Source organism: Kogia breviceps, chromosome 1, assembly GCF_026419965.1.
Source record: "Kogia breviceps isolate mKogBre1 chromosome 1, mKogBre1 haplotype 1, whole genome shotgun sequence".
Classification (NCBI taxonomy): Eukaryota; Metazoa; Chordata; class Mammalia; order Artiodactyla; family Physeteridae; genus Kogia; species Kogia breviceps.
In genome coordinates this window covers 146,169,493-146,186,699 of record NC_081310.1, presented here as the reverse complement: position 1 = coordinate 146,186,699, position 17,207 = coordinate 146,169,493, and the positions used below count along the sequence as shown (strand labels likewise).

Sequence of the window (17,207 nt, the reverse complement as noted above, 5' to 3'; positions counted from 1 at the left end):
TAGAAGGGACTTTTGGCCCCGACATGTCTGGAGGGTGTTTAAACAAAGAAGAGCTAAAACTACAGATTGCAAATTCACATGGCTACAGAGGCCAGGCAGTTATTGGAAATGAGTGTCAAACCTGGTGGGGGACTTGTCAAGCTGGGCTGTTGAGTGACAGTTGAACTGGTCAGCTTCCTCTGTTTCTCCAGCCAATTATCAACCCAGAGACACTCAGGCTCAGTGTGACCAGTGATCCCTGTTTTTCAAGAGAAGCAGAAATCAGGCTCTCTCTGTGGAAGAAAATCCTAATTTTTATTATTTTATTTAATTTTTAAATTTTTTATTTTTTTACACAACATTTACAGCTTTATTGATAGGGTATAGCCATTATGCCAAAATTCAGCCATCATTATACAACCTCATTTCCCATCTAAAATAAATGAGAATATATTTTACTTTAAATGGGATGTACTGGCAAAGTGCCAAGAATTAAAGACTAACATTAAAGTCTTAATTTCATACTTCAGATATCACAAAAAGCAGTGATTCCCCAAACCATGAAAACATAATGAAATAACTACACAGAAAAAAAGGACATTTAACTCATTTCATGATTTCTTAATCTTATATAGTGAAAACGGACATATTTATAACTTCAGCATACTTCATAAAATCATTATTCATCAGAAATAGACAAATGTTTACAAAGAACATTTAACTTAAATTTCATAGTTGATTATAAAAAGGCACTTGAAAGATTGACCTGTATAAAGAAATGAGTCTTGTCAAGAGATGGTAAACTATAAATATAAAATATACCACAATGTTAAAAACCTCATAGTGTTCTATAGGAAAATCTCTAAAGATAACAATCTTTCAGGGGAAAAAAGTATTTAGCATTACAAATTTAAAATGCAAATTTATATATGAATTCAATAAGGAATACATTTAAACCTTACATTGCCACATAATCATCATCAATTTTGTGGAAAACAATAAAAATTATGTACTTTTTGAACATGTGTACATCAAAACCAAAAGGTTAATTTTTACTTTTTCCTTTATTGGCAACTTTGATGCATTTTTAGGTTTTGGTTCCCAGAGGGCTTTTTTTTTACAAATCTTGAAGCCACCCCCCTATCCAGCTTGCCAGCCTTTTTCTTGTCTGTTACTTCCTTGACTCTGTTCATGTATACTCTGATTCTTTCTAATTCTTGCTTTACTGGATGTTCCTTAGGATTGATTCCCTGAGTTGCCATATAAATCCAAAACACTGAATTTAATGTGTAAGTAGAAACTAAATCCACTTTTCGCTTGTTCAAATGGGTCCAACTTCTGCAACAACTCAACTCGTTTCTAGAAACAGACGTCATGGTCTTCAGCGTCTCATCCACAGCACCAATGGAATTCTCAAACGTTGATAAATACCATGAATTTCTCTACAGGATAGTCTTCATTAATTTCTTCTCCTGCCATTGTGACCAACTCACAGGCCTTCCACTCCTGCCTATCTGAAAGCAGTCAGCGGCGGTGACGTCAGTGGTGCACCGGCTCTCCCCAGTTTTTATATTGGCAACAAGTTAAAAAAATTTTAACTGCATGAAAGCCAGACAAACCCTATATGTGGACTGCATTCAGGACAGCAGTGTACAGCCTCTGCTATAATCAATTTCTGACCTTGTACCCCCCCCCCCCGAATAAGTTAGCAACCCTATAGATATGACGTTTCTGATCATATTATTAGGACACATCTTGTATTTCATGATCTATTGTTGTAAGTAATAAAGGTTTTAGAGTAGCAAGGATTGTCAGTGATTTGCTTTTTAATATGTATATTGAGGCAGATTTGGGGTTATCCCTATAATGTTATTCTTTGATATGTTTTTATTTATTTTTTTAAGGTTTTTTTTTTTTTTTGATGTGGACCATTTTTAAAGTCTATTGAATTTGTTACAATATTGCTTCTGTTTTACGTTTTCGTTTTTTGGCCCTGAAGCATGTGGGATCTTAGCTCCCCAACCAGGGATCAAACCCGCACCCCCCTGCATTGGAAGGTGAAGTCTTAACCACTGGACTGCCAGGGAAGTCCCCTTTAATATGTTTTTAAAGGCGAGCAGAAAAGGTGGCACAATGGCAAGCTTGCCAGAATTAGTGGGGGTGTTGATACGTTTGTAGGGGCTGTTTTGGCACTCAGTGATGTGTGATATAGACAATGAGACTGTGCTTACATTATGCCCAGGATCTTCTTCTGCTCTAATATCAAGTCAAAAGGAAACCTAAAATGCTTTGTATGTTGGACTTTGTTTTTCAGGAGCCGAGGAGTACTCCACCAATTTTCTGGAACGGAGACTAACAAAATCTGGCCCTATGTTTACACACTTTTCTCGAACAAGATCACACCTATTCAGTCCAAAGAAGCCTACTGAGCCCGCCCAGTGGAAGAACCAGGAAGATATGGTCATCCATTCAATTGTATGTGTAGTGTTGGTGCCATGTCCCAATTAGCAGCTAGCTGAGATAGCTTGCAGCATCTTTTCTAGTTTAAATGGTGAACTGCTATGAAAACTAATGAATAGAAAGAGTTAATGAAGAGGCTCTTCTCTGCCTTTCTAAAAGAGGGACTACCTGCACATGTTTAAGATGTCCCTGCACATGTCTCAAGTCCTTCACAAGAAAGAAAGCAAGTACAGGCTGGATTTCAAGTGGTGTATAACCCAAGCTCTAGCTGATTTTCGACAGCCATTTTGTTGCCATAGTGGCCTTTTCACACGTGATGGTGGTGGTCCCTGGTTCTCCCCAGCCCCCAAAGGCTGTTGAACCATAGCACCAGGAGGCCTGAGAATGCCAAGGGCTGTAGCTGCCTTTGTCCCAGGTTCTCTGGTATGTGCCCTCCTGGTGACAGTGGGATTGAAGCTAAGCTCTCGGTGGTTGCTTCTCTGGCCTTGAGTCACTCTCCACAATTCATTTTTTTCTGTTAGGAATGACGCCTTCTCTCTGCATCCATACTCCATAGAATCTTTCCTTTCCAGACACCCTGGAATGAAAGGATTTGGCTTTTACTACTTTTATTAGACATCTGTTTTCTCCCTTCCTAGACTATTAAGTAATACAGATTGTTACTGCTTTTATCCCTCTCAAATTCCTTTCTAAGAGCTGAGAGCTAGGGGACTGTGTTGAATCTCTTTATGCACTAGGAACTGAGCTATGTGGAGGGTCTATTTAAACTGCTGGTCTGACTCTCATGGGTTGACACTGCTCCTTTCTTTTATTGTGGCAAAATAAAACCCTCAGAGTCTTTAGGGAACCCTCAAAAACTGGCAAATATTCACCTCCATAAATGTTAAAAGATCATATCATATCTTATGTATGGAAGTAAATAAGACCATATGGAATTACTGGACTAAATGAATAGTTTAGCTTTTTAGTCAAGACAAAAATATGTACTTTGAAAATGCTGCTAAATATTGATGCTGACAGTGTTTTTCTCCTGTGAGTGACCCAAGCATATTATAAATAGTTGGTGAAGGGAATGGAGCCTGTGGGGTTGAGGAAAACGTTGCACTAGCCATGCCTAGACTGATGACGACAGGTTTACGGTTATGGGATTTGACAAAAATCGTAATTTTTTTATTCTATTCCAAAGATGCTTTCTATAGGGTGGCCATTAAGCCTAGAAATATAGATCAAACCATTTTGTCATTCACTGAAATGTAGTATCAGTAAACCATTTATTTAAGGATTTGCCTGGTTTCCAGACTTGGTGGCCATCTTTTATAATTCTTGCTCTCCTCTGGGAAGGACAATGACATTTATTCCTGTTGCCTTAAAAATAGATGTTCCTCTTCATGCATCGTGATTGTCCCCAGGGAGGGTCCTTTACTATTCCTGGGAGTGACTTTTGTCTAACTCTTCCTGCTGGTGAGAAAACAAAAGAAGCCTATTTCAGCATAGGTGGTGTTGAAACATTTATTTTCTGAAGATGTCACAGTGAATCCACAGTCAGTTCACTGACCCATGGATTCTGTGTGGTAGCCGTACATCTTCCTTTACAAATACTGCCCCCCACTCTTACCAGTCCCTCTCCCTTTGTCCCTTCATGTGAATGTTCTTTGGCTACCTTAGTGGAAACACAGACCAGTTTCCTCCTTATCCTCTGAATCAAAGTGAAATAAGATTACTTACTTTTTAGGTTTATGCATTTAAAATGCCCATGTCAGGTATTTGAAACATCAGTGCATGACAGTGACTTTTTAGAAGAGTTGTGTTTGAATGCCAGTTGATGGGGATAAGGTGACAATCAGACATGCAGATACAGCTCAGGTTTCCTGGGGAATCGGGCAAAGAAAAACAAGTCTGCTATGAGGAAAATTGCTTCTGCCATGGAGACGATTTCCACAAAGTGGGAAAAGTAGAAAGTTAAGGTTATTATATGGATCGTTCAGAAGAGGAAAGTGGGTGCTTTTTTGGAAGCAGAAAAATCTTCAGACCTCTTTCTTCCCTTCTCTCAATGTTTAGCAGATGTTCCAGTGTAACCACTGGCTTTGGAGTTTTTGAAAGAGGCATGGGAAACGGCCTAGGTGACCCCTGACTCCATATACTCTGCTCTTCCATCCTTCCCTCCCTTCTCCCTTCCAGCCAAATAGACGCTTAGCGCCAGTGTCAGAGTCACTCAGTGTGTCTCAACACTGTGCTGTTTCTGAGGTTGCCCTGCAGTTGAGGGCAATCACCTTTGCTAGGTGAGACCAATAAAAGCCAAACACTCTTTCTGTGGGCTTTGAAAGATGATGCTTGTTTCATGTTCAGTGGCCTAAAAAATCTGTTTCTGGTTTTCTTCAACAAAGTCTAGTTTTTCCTTTAGTGATTTTGTAAAAGTAATAAAATTTCCTTGAAAATATCTTGACAAAGGTAAAATTAAAGGGATATCTTTCTTTAGTTTTCCTTCTACTGCCACACATGAGGTTCCATTACAGATAAGCAAAAAGAGTAGTTTGGATGGTTTCTAAGATTCCTACGTGGCCCCCCCTTCTGTGATTCTAGCCGGCCCTGCATTCATTTTGTTTTCCACTGTCCTGACCGGCTTCCTGCTTACTTGGAACTTGAAAATATTGCTGTGTTTAATACACTCTAACACTAAAGCAAGCATATAATAGGTACCATTTATCGAAGGCCTACTGAGTGCTATGTACAGTTTTAGGACCTTTACAAACATTTTATTTAATCTTTCCAGCATCCTTTGAGATAGGCATGATTCCATGTTTATAAACAAAGAAGGCGAGAGTCAGAAAAGTAAAGCATCTTGCCCTGGCTCCTGCTAGCCAGTGCACAGTGTAGACGGGACTCAAAGCCAGGTTTTCCTGGCTCTGCTTCTGGATGTTAACTACCTGTGTCCTGTCCCAAGCAAGGCAGGGCACTGAGCTGCTTGGTTTTGCTTCTATTTCCAAGCGGCCTCACATTAAAAATAGCGGAGTTCACTATGGTGATGTTCAGCTCTGTATGGGACTGTTCCCTTTTTTTTTTTTTTTTTTTTTAACTTTTGCTTAAGCAAAGGAAGCTGCTAGAAGAGAGTCTGAGCCCTTGATCCTCCATAAGTACTCATTTATAAATAAAATGAAAGGCTGTCAAAGTAGGCTTGGGTCCTGGCTAATCTGTGGCAGAGGCAAGCTCATGGTCTTCACCTACCCTTTCAGTGTCCATGGCATTGTGCCCCTGAAGGGACCTTTATGCTTGAGCCACCCCAGCCGTGGTGCTCACACACAGGCCTGGACTCCTGCGAGTTCACCAGACATTACTCACTTTGCTTCCCTGACATCAGAACCAATCCCTCCTTCACTCCCACCCCGAGACAAGGCCCTGAGTAACTGATCTTCCCTAAAGGGCTAGCAGGTGAACAAATGGTGACTGAGCCCCTAATATAGGGTCATCCTTGACTTTCATACTATCTTCCCTGTATGACATTACACATTAACATGATCCTGAATGCCAAATCCATACCTTCGTCCACCCTCAGCTGTGGTGGCAGTGCTTATCATGAACAGTTCTGGCAGAAATGGGATACTGGCTTCCTGTCTCACCTTCCTTCCGCAGGGTCACTCTTGGCATCCTCCAACAGTCCAGCTTCACCCAGGCTGTGCCCCTCTCTTTGGTAGGGAAGGGGGGGAAAAGGTAAGAAGAGGCATAGGTGACAGGATTCTTGGGAGAGAGGTGATGGTGTAGCCTTTTCTACCATTAATAGGTTGTTGACAGGATAAATTTAGATAGAAAGATGCCTATATAAACGCATAAATAGGGTTTTTGTAAAATTTAGTTCACTGGGACCTGAGTTCAATATCTGACTTTGGCTATTTGTTTAAAGAGGTCTTACCATCTGCTGGGGATGGGGAGTGTCTTTGCGCAAATCATAAAGTCAGCAGATTTCCAAATATGTCAAGGTATCGGCATATTCTTGGTAGTTACTGTTTATTGGTACTCGGTGCTAAGTGTACTGCATCCATTGTGTAATTAAATCCTTCACAATTACCCTATGTAATAGATAGTATTATCTCAATGATCTTGCCTCCTTGAATTTAAAAACTGAAATAATCCTGTCTACTTAACCTTTTCCTTTACCTGTAGGGATTAATCAGGAAATTCAAAAAGGCCTTTTTTTGTACGTTTCTGTAGTTTGAGCTCCCTGTTCTCATGAATAGTAAAACAATATATTTGCTCCCACCTGGAATCCTTGCTTTTGGCTCTGGTGCTGAGACAGGAAATGGGCACTGGATGGGTCCTGGTGGTAGTTGCACACTGTATATACAGAGGGTATGTGTCTCATCTGTACTCTGCTGGGTCACAGGATCTCGGGAGGCATTCGTATCTACCTGATGAATTTCATTTCTTTTCATTTAATAGACGATATCTTTTCTCACTGCAGTAGTTTTACCAGAAAGGCAATTCATAAGACAGAGTTGTATCCGTAGTATGAATTGCTTTCTCTCTGTTCCCCTCCATTTTCAGTACTCCTTGTCTGTTGGGTGTTTCAAAAGAAGAACCCAGTAGCAGAGACTTCTTTTAATAAGGGAATGTGGTCTGGTCATAAATTATCGTCCCTTTCCATAAATAACTGACCCCGTCTGGTTTCCAGATGAAAAGTGTGCAAGACCCAGGTGTCGGGGAACCATGAAGCTGTATTTCAACTATGAGGAAAAATCTGCTTCCTGCATCTGTTGAGACATAATTACAATTGTTGAGAAATGCCGTACCTTATCTTTCTTTTAACAAATTGCACAGTTCTTGCCAAAATAAATGCCATTATCTGTATGCTTCAGGGAATTCCCTAAATTGGGGTGTGTGTGTGTGTGTGTGTGTGTGTGTGTGTGTGTGTGTGTGTGTGTGAGAGAGAGAGAGAGAGAGAGAGAGAGAGAGAGAGAGAGAGAGAGAGAGAGAGAGAGAATATTCATTCCTTCTTTGGTGATAATTAGGCTATTCCAGAAAGCACAGTGTTAATTCCTGAAATAAAAGATTTCCTGTTTAAACACATGTCAAAGAGCAGCGCACCTTAAAGATTCTCCCTGGGGTTGATGTGTGTCTAACTTCATTTCATAAAACCTTTTCTTCATTTAAAGCTTTGGATATAAAGTCAGAAATGTGTTAAATAAAAACAATGTAAACAATGTTTTGTGTTTAATTTAGAGAAGAATAAAGGGAAGAAAAACAAAAACTCAGTCTTTATGTAAGCTCCAGTGTGTCAGGGCTTAGAGGGCTTTTCTAGTTTTATGAGAATTTATACTACTGATTTTTATATGTTCTTGTTTTTGAGATGAATAGATCTCGGGAAATTGTTGAGTTACAATGACATTTCACTATGATCCCTCGCGAGCTTAAATCAGTTCTCTAACCTAATGACAGCTAGTCTCTGGTTTACTGTCCTGTGAGATGTCAACTCCATTTTCCCAGAAGTCGTGTGTTTACGATGAGTCAGTGCTTTTCCTCAGTGTGAAAGTTGTCGGCCCTCTTGATTTCAGTGTATGTGCTTAATTCAAAGATTCTAAACCTGTAGTCTAATCTGTACATGCTCTCTTAACTGTTAATTGTGTTATTGATTTTATCTTGCTTGAAGATTGATTCGTACTTTTTAATTTGATAGAAATAAAGGTTTTTTTTTTTTTTTTCCGCTTATAACTAGTGAGTTCCTTTAACATTTCTGTAGCTTTTTACACTTGGCAAAATACACATCTTCACAAAGATTCTCATTTATGCCCCTGTGCAGCCACCCCATTGTCAACAATGTTTTCTCCAATTTGTAGATGGGGAAAACAGGGAACATGGTGTTCGCTGGATAAGGCGACAGTTGGTGGCAGAGTGAGACCCTGAAACCAAGAGTTATGACCTCCAGTCTCATTTTCTTGTCTGTTCATCGTGTTGCCTTACTTTGTTTACCCCCAAACTCCTTATTTTCCAGCACTTTATTCTTAACATCTTTTCATGGACCTTCTTTAGTTTATTCTTAAAACAGCTGGATGATGTGAGCAGATCCCATCATCACATCCTACACAGATCACGTCCTACAGATGAGAAGACTGGATCAGAATACGTGGAATATGTGCGTGACTCTAAGGTCCTCGAGTCCCGGCTTACTCAGCAGAAGCAGAATCCCCAGGCCTGTCTGGTGGGAGCTCGAGGCACGGAGGAGATACAGCCTCGGCAGGAGAAGCTCCCGGTGGCAGGGAGAGGGGCAAACGCCCTGGCTTCTCCCAACCTCATCTTCTCCTGTCTCCTAAAGGGGTCTTCCGTTAGCTGCAGCCAGTCAGAAGCCAGCTGACACAGGAGTCTGGGGAGTGTGTTCTCCAGGCTGCCATGGCCCTGAAAGGTGAACTGGACGTGATGGCAATGTGGGAGATTGTTTAAAAGTTCAAACCATTCCTTTTGAGGAGGATTTTACATCTCTGCCCCGTTGGCTTCATGCTTGGGTATGTGATGTGCTTCAGCCACTGGGCTGTGAGCAGAAATGAAGGTGCCGCTTTTTTTTTTTGCGATACGCGGGCCTCTCACTGTTGTGGCCTCTCGCGTTGCGGAGCACAGGCTCCGGACGCGCAGGCTCAGCGGCCATGGCTCATGGGCCCAGCCGCTCCGCGGCACGTGGGATCTTCCCGGACCGGGGCACGAACCCGTGTCCCCTGCATCAGCAGGCGGATTCCCAACCACTGCGCCACCAGGGAAGCCCGAAGGTGCCGCTTTTGAGCATAAGTCTTAGGAGCCAGCGCATGGGCACCCGTCACTGCAGCGAGACTGGCAGCCTTATGGGGCTTTTCTTTTACCTGAATCCTGAAGTAAAGACTTGGAGCAGGGATGCAGCCAATCCATGATGGACGAGTGGTGTGCATGAAAAACAAACCTTTATTTTTCATTATTTTTTTTTCGGTACGCTGGCCTCTCACTGCAGTGGCCTCTCCCGTTGCGGAGCACAGGCTCCGGACGCGTAGGCCCAGCGGCCATGGCTCACGGGCCCAGCCGCTCCGCGGCATGTGGAATCTTTCCGGACCGGGGCACGAACCCGTGTCCCCTGCATCGGCAGGCGGACTCTCGACCACTGCACCACCAGGGAAGTCCGAAATCTTATTTTTACATGTTGGCAATTTAAACGTTAGAAAATATTGCATGGGCCAAACAGCATATCATTTTAAGCTGGTGTGGGACTTCTGGATCAGAGGCACTCAGGAGGTAGGAATGAGGGTCTTAGTCTAGATATCTATGAAGTGAGGGGGTAGGATATGTAAGGGTAAGGCACTATGAAGGGGACGATTTTCTAATTTTGATGACCAAAAGAAATGCATAGTTATATAGAATTTTGCTTTATCAGAGAACACCACCTGCTTAAATAAATCACTTGAGTTTTTTCTACCAGAGTTCAACTGGATATGATTTTCCCCATATTCATTTCAGCCACTGGATATGTAAGCAACCAATAATTAAATGAAAACCATACCCTTACTTGAGGGAGCCTTCCTAAACTAGTTATGTTGTATATGCATTTTATATATGTGTGTGTAAATAGAATTGTATATGTGTGTACATATATGCATATGTTACAGAAGATAACAGTTACAGTTTACTGAAGGTTTACTCTGTGGTGGCAGGCAGTGGGCCAAGCATTGTATACCAGTTATAGATCATGAACCTCAGGATTAGAGAAATTAAATAATTTGCTCAAGACCACCTACTCAGTAAGTGGTAGAATGAAGACTTCAACTCCAGTGCTCACGATTATTCAGCTGTTCTTCCTCATTCTGACTCTTACTACCCAAAGACCCAGAAGGACCACAATTAAGGGCGCTGCAATCAAGGCATCTTTGGCCTTGGGCAGGACTTGCAGGAGTCAGGGTGGAGAGCCTTGCCACTTGGAGGTGACTAGGACCTGAGCAGTGTTGAGTTTCTCCTGTGACCAGCTTTTCTCCTAGTCAGGATCCTAGCGCCAGTCCCTTTAACAAGGCAAGAAGACCTCCCATGGAGAGATTAGGTCTCATATCCCATCAGGCGATGCCATCTTGCACCCCCCATTCTAAGTCCATGCACCCTGAGAAAATGATTCCCTGCCAAGGAGGAATCAGGGATACAAAAAGGAATGGTCCATATCCAGATTAGTCAAGACAGATCAGCCACTCTCTTCACAGTAATGGCCCCAATACACTGACCACTCTAGATCCACTTTGTTATATTCCATCAACCACCCTGGGTGCACTGACCATCTCAGACTACTCTGGACATGTTGACCTCCAAGATGTACCCTGGGCACATTGACCATATGCACTCAGCATGATATGGAAGCCTTCTATCGGCCCAGCAGGCTCAGGGAGAAGGGGGTACAGGCTAACATTGCTTAAAGACCTGAATGAACCATCTTCCATATTTTATCTGTATATTAAAAAAAACCCACTGCTGTGTTGCCCCCATATGAAGCCAATAAAACAGCCCAATTATTTAGTGTTCATATGTAAATCTTACCTAAAAATTTATAAATGTTGGTATTTATTAATAGAGGTTAGATGGTGAGGGCTCTTTGAAGATGACATGCCTCAAACTTACTGTTTCTACATGTCTTCCCCAAACTATAGCGATCAAGGAAAGCAAACAAAATCACAATTAACTCACCACATAACACAGTTATATCTACCACGTAACCAGGAAACAGAAGACTGCAAACTCATTGCATTTGAGTGGAGAAATAAATATCTGTAATTAGTAGCATGGAGCCCACGTGGAAATGGAGAGTGAGGCAGGGATTATTTGGAAAAAGGAGAGTGTGGTGGCATCCCAGAGAGTCCCACGCGAAGTGGAAAAATACTAAGAACAGCCATGCTGGATTAGAGACCTCACTAATGGGGGAAGGAAGGGCTTGAGGTATATGGGTCTAAATGTTTCTAAACATGTATGAAGAAGTGTAGCTTCTGGGAGAGAACAAGGAGCTTGGAAGGAGGAGATGTCTCTTGGAGAGTTAGTGATGAAGAGGGAAGAATAAAGAAGTTGATGGAAATTAAGTTTTTCTAAACTCTCCCTAATCATCCTCCCTTATCCCACAGAGCCTCTTCGTTAAAGAAATTGTATTTCACTGTACCAACTGAAGAGGGGACTCTTGAACTAAGAAACTAGTAAGTCATTCAAGTCCTTCAACCCTATCCATAGAAACATCTGGTCCAGAAAAATCCAAAAGTCTTGAAAATGAACAGGTGAAAGGAGCCAACATCCACACAAAGTCACTTTCAAAAGGAAATAGAGAATCAAAAATCTTCAGCTGATGAAAACACCCAAGACCCAACCTTAAACCAGAAGGAACTGTAGTACCACACTCCAACATGAATCATATATTGTTAGACAAGGCATAAAAGTTATGAAAAAAACATCAGAAATCAGTAATTCACAAATGCAAGAGAAGTGGGCACAAAAAAAGGTGTGAAATAAGAATTGACTGAATGCAGAAAAGAAAGTGATTGAAATGACAATGATCTCCAAAATGAGGACTAAATTACAAGATGTACAAGAGGGAATAGATTCAACAAAGTATACGAAGGAGATATGGAAAAGTGAAATGAAAATTTCCATGAGGATGAAATAAAATAAGAAAAAATGAAAAGCTCAGAAAGAAATTAATGGCTATAGAAGATAGACAAAGAAGACTTACTAATACACCTATAACTGATTCTGTAAAGAAGAAAAACAAATAATAAAGCCAATGTTTAAAGCTATAATTCAATAAAAACTTACCAATAAATAAATAAATAAATCCTGAATCTATATATTGAAAAGGACACTGTATATTGAAAGTTACACCATGGAACTTTGAAAATTGACTCAGAGTAGTCAACTTTAAGACATATTCTTGTATGTCCAGGAAAACTCCTCTAAGCCTTCAGGCAAAAAGACCAAGTGATTCATTGTACAAACCAAACCAACAATGGCACAATATTTTCAAGGAAAGAAAGTGTGAACCAAGGATTTCATATCTAGCCAAGCTGACCTTCAGTTATCAAGGAGATGTGGGGAAAAAAAAAGATAGTTTATAGTTAATGACTCTGGGTGAAGGGCACCAGGGGTAGTATTCTTTTAACTTTTCTACAGATGGGAAAAATTTTAATTACTAAGTTGCAAAAAAATTTTAACTTTAAAAATGTATTGACTATTTTGAGTATTTACTGATTTCTTAATTCCTCCCTCTCCCCAGCCCCTGGTAACCACTAATCTACTTTCTGTCTATGGATTTGCCTGTTCTGGACATTCCATATAAATGGAACAATATATGTGGCCTTTTTTGCTTGGCTTTTTCACTTAGCATCATGCTTTTAAGGTTCATCCATGTTGTAGCATGGATCAGTACTTCATTCCTTTTCATGGATGAATAATATTCTATTATATAGGATATACCACATTTTGTTCATCCAGTCATCATTTGGGTTGTTTCCACTTTTTGGCTATTATGAATAATGCTGCTAGGAACATTTGTGTACAAGTTTTGGTGTGGACATACGTTTTTAATTCCCTTGATTATATACTTAAAACTTAAGTTCCTGGAACAAATGTATGGATACCAAGGGAGAAAGGGGGCGGTGGGATGAATTGGGAGATTGGGATTGACATATATACATTACTGATACTATGTATAAAATAGATAACTAATGAGAACCTACTGTATAGCACAGGGAACTCTACTCAATGCTCTGTGGTGACCTAAATGAGAAGGAAATCCAAAAAATAGGGCATATATGTATACGTATAGCGGATTCACTTTGCTGTACAGTATAAACTAACACAATATCTTAAAACAACTACACTCCAATAAAAAAAAAAAAAAGAATTAAGTTCCTGGGTCATATGGTAACCCTATGTTTAACTTTTTAAGGAATGACCAAACTGTTTTCCAAAGTGGCTGTTACCATTTTACATTCTCACCAGCAATGAGTTCCAGTGGGTTCCAATTTCTTCACACTCTTGCCAACACTTGCTATTGTGTCTTTTTTATTATAGCTATTGTTGTGGATGTGATCTTATTGTGATTTTGATTTACATTTCCCTAATGATGTCAAACACCTTTCCATATTTCATTATTGGCCATTTGTACGTCTTCTTTGAAGAAATGTCTATTTAAATAATTTGCCCATTTAAAAACTGGGTTATTTGTCTTCTTATTGTTGAGTTGTAAGAGTTCTTTATATACTGCATACTAGACTGTAATCAGTTATAAGATTTGTAATATTTTCTCCCATTGTATGGGTTGCTTTTTTCACTTTTTTTGATAGTGTCTTTTGAAGCACAACAGTTTTTAATTTTGATGAAGTGCAATTTACCTAATTTTTCTTTTGTTGTTTGTGTTTTGGTGTCATATCTAAGAAACCATTACCTAATCCACAGTTCAAAAAGATTTATCCCTATGTTTTCTTCTAAGGATTTTATAATTCTTACATTTAGGTCTTTGATCTAAATATTATGAGTTGATTTCTGTGTATGGCATAAGGTAGGGGCTGCAATTCCTCTGCATGTGGTTATGCAATCGTCCAGCAAGATTTGTTGGAATGACTATTCTTTCTTTGTTGAATTGTCTTCGTACCTTTGTTGAAAATCAACTGACTATAGATATATGGTTTTATTTCTGGACTCAATTCTCTCCTGTTGATCTATATGTCTATCCTTATGCCAGTACTACACAGTCTTTTTTTTTAATTTTTAAAAAATTTATTTATTTTATTTATTTTTGGCTGTGTTGGGTCTTCGTTGCCGTGCATGGGCTTTCTCTAGTTGCAGTGAACAGGGGCTACTCTTTGTTGTGGTGCACAGGCTTCTCATTTGCAGTGGCTTCTCTTGTTGCGGAGCATGGGCTATAGGCATGTAGTGGTTGTGGCGTGTGCACTCAGTAGTTGTAGCTCGCGGGCTCTGGAGCACAGACACAGTAGTTGTGGCACATGGGCTTAGTTGCTCCACGGCATGTGAGATCTTCCCAGACCAGGGCTCGAACCCGTGTCCCCTGCATTGGCAGGCAGATTCTTAACCACTGCGCCACTAGGGAAGCCCACTACACAGTCTTTTTTTTTTTTCTATACCTAAAATTAAATTCTGTTTTGAGAACCATTCCTCCCAGGTCATAGAAACTTTTTATTTATTTATTTTTTTACACAGCGGGTTCTTATTAGTTATCCATTTTATACATATTAGTGTATACATGTCAATCCCAATCTCCCAATTCATCCCACTACCACCCCACTGCTTTTCTCCCTTGGTGTCCATACATTTGTTCTCTATATCTGTGTCTCTATTTCTGCCTTGCAAACCTGCTCAATACAGTCTTGATTACTGTAGATTTGCAGTACGTTTTGAAATAGAAAATGTGAGTCTCTAAACTTTTGTTTTTTGTTTCTTTAATTTTTATTGGAGATAGTTGATGAGTCTCCAACTTTGACCTTCTCTTTCAGGAATGTTTTGGCTCTTCTGGGTCCCTTGAATTTCCATTTGAATTTTAGGATCAGCTTTCAATTTCTGCAAAAAATGACAGCTGGGATTTTGCTAGAGATTGTATTTAATCTATAGGTCCATTCGGGGAGTATGGCCATTTTAACAATATTAAGTCTTCCAATCCATAACCATGTGATGCATTTCTATTTAATTCTTCTCCAATTTCTTCCACTGATATTTTGTAGCTTTTGGTGTACAAGTCTTTTGCTATTTTTAAAAAAATTATTGCTAAGTATTTTATTCTTTTAATGTTATTGTAACATTGGAATTGTTTTCCTAATTTCATTTTCAGATTGTTTTTGCTAGTACAGCTATACAATTGATTTTTGTATATTGATGTTGTGTCCCGACATCTTGCTAAATGCCTTTTTAAACTCAAATAATTTTTCTTTCTCATGCTCAAATCATCCCAAATTTGGCAAGTAGGATCCTTTTCAAGTTGTTCTTGTTTCTTTTTGACATGGCTCCATTGGTGACTGAATTCTTACTTGATTGTTGGCATAAGATTTCAGTGTCATCTTGTACTTTCCCTTCTAAGACCTGGAATTAGTCACTTCTCCACAGAGCTCTGGTCTCTTTTAGTGGGTTAGTAGGTTATTTAGAAACCACCAAGATCTTGGCACCAAGTATGCTCAATGTTATTGTGGTGACATTAGATAGAATTAAGAAATATATAAATTTTAACTTATAAGTTCATACTGATATTTCTAATTCCAATTTAATCATTGCAGAATTTTTCCATACCATCTTTTATTTTATATCTTTCTTCTCAGACTGAAAATCTTATTTCCTTTTCACATTACTATATTTATTTATTTGCCTTATCCCAGTGCTACTCCCAGTGTTATATAAATCAACTCATTTTGTTCTTCAGAAATTAGGAAGTTTTTCTTCTAAAAAAAATCGCTAGTCCAGTTCAATAGTGTGTTTAGAGGCCTAGTTGATTTACATCTGGTTCTAGCTCCTTATTTTCTTGAAGACCATTAGCAGTTGGCTGACTGGTAGTTGGCTGTTGATTTTTGTATGTTAGCTTTATTTTCTGCTATCTTAAGGAATTCCTTTATTATTTCTTTGTTATAGTATTGATTCTGTTGAGTCTTTCATGTGTAATATCTGTACATAGAAATAGTTTTACTTATTTTCCACTTTTTAGTTCTAATTGTTTTCTCTTGACTGACTGCATTGGCTGATATTTCCAATACAGTGTTAAGTAGTAGTGGAGACAATGGCAACCTTATCTTGTTTCTAGCCTTAGACTCATGTTTCTCCATAAATAAGACTTCTTAAATTTCCTCCATTTCAAAAGTTAGCTATGTTCCTTTCATTGATTCTTTCTTAAGAAGTTTTAATTATGTATCTATGTCATATTCCATTGATTTATGTTTTTGACTTTATTATCTCCTTCCTTGTGCTTTCTTGGTTCAGTTTGTTGTTGTTTTTTTTCCCTAGCTGTTTAAGTTGAGAATTTAATTCATTTATATTCATTCTAGTATTTTTATTCATGTTTAAGACTGTGAATTTTCCTCTGATTATTGTCATAGCAATATCTCACAAATTCGGAGATGCAGTGTTTTCATTATAGTATTTACTTTGTATATTCTCTTCACACAAAGGCTGTTTAATAGTTTTTCTTTTAAATTTCTATGTGGAAGGGTTTTGATTTTTAATTTTGATATTAATTTCTAGTAGTATTGCATTGTGGTCAAAAATTTTTTGGTATGATTTCTACTTTATGGAACTTTTGAATATTCTTTTTATTTATTTATTTTTTGTTTTGGTTTTTTTTTTTTGCGGTACGCGGGCCTCTCACTGTTGTGGCCTCTCCTGTCGCGGAGCACAGGCTCCGGGTGCACAGGCTCAGCGGCCATGGCTCACGGGCCCAGCCGCTCCGCGGCACGTGGGATCTTCCCGGACCGGGGCACGAACCCGTGTCCCCTGCATCGGCAGGCGGACTCTCAACCACCGCGCCACCAGGGAAGCCCTGAATATTCTTTTGTGAAGTTTTGTGACTCTCCATGAATTCTTGAAAAGAAGATATATTCTCTATTGTTGCATATCTGCATTTAAGTTATGGACAATTATAAATGAGTTCTGTTATTAAATTCATTAAGTGTTGCATCTGAGAGAAATGAGATTGTTAATCAGGATTACATTGCAATATATTAACATAAGATTCTACTCGAAATCTGGTTTGGCTAACCACTTTTTTTTTCGTTAGAAGGTTGTACTTCCTCAGTTCCTAAGGTGGGATATGC

The 17,207-nt window shown here is 39.4% G+C and overlaps 1 protein-coding gene and 1 pseudogene across 8 annotated transcripts in view; one reads left to right on the top strand and one right to left on the bottom strand.

Annotated features, from left to right (window-relative positions):
• AK4 (adenylate kinase 4) overlaps positions 1-8,137 on the top strand; it is a 74,961-nt gene extending 66,824 nt beyond the window's left edge. The window contains exons 6-7 of one of the 8 annotated variants that reach the window (XM_067006535.1): positions 2,294-2,454; positions 7,103-8,137. In XM_067006535.1, the coding sequence (XP_066862636.1) occupies positions 2,294-2,408 (115 nt within the window). In that variant the 3' untranslated portion in view covers positions 2,409-2,454; positions 7,103-8,137. Of the gene's footprint in view, positions 1-2,293; positions 4,890-7,102 lie in introns of those variants that run through there. The other 7 variants (XM_067006546.1, XM_059051842.2, XM_059052447.2 and 4 more) reach the window with 7 other exon arrangements.
• Positions 985-1,458, bottom strand: LOC136793133 (nuclear nucleic acid-binding protein C1D pseudogene; annotated as a pseudogene).
• Positions 8,138-17,207: the final 9,070 nt, after the last annotated feature.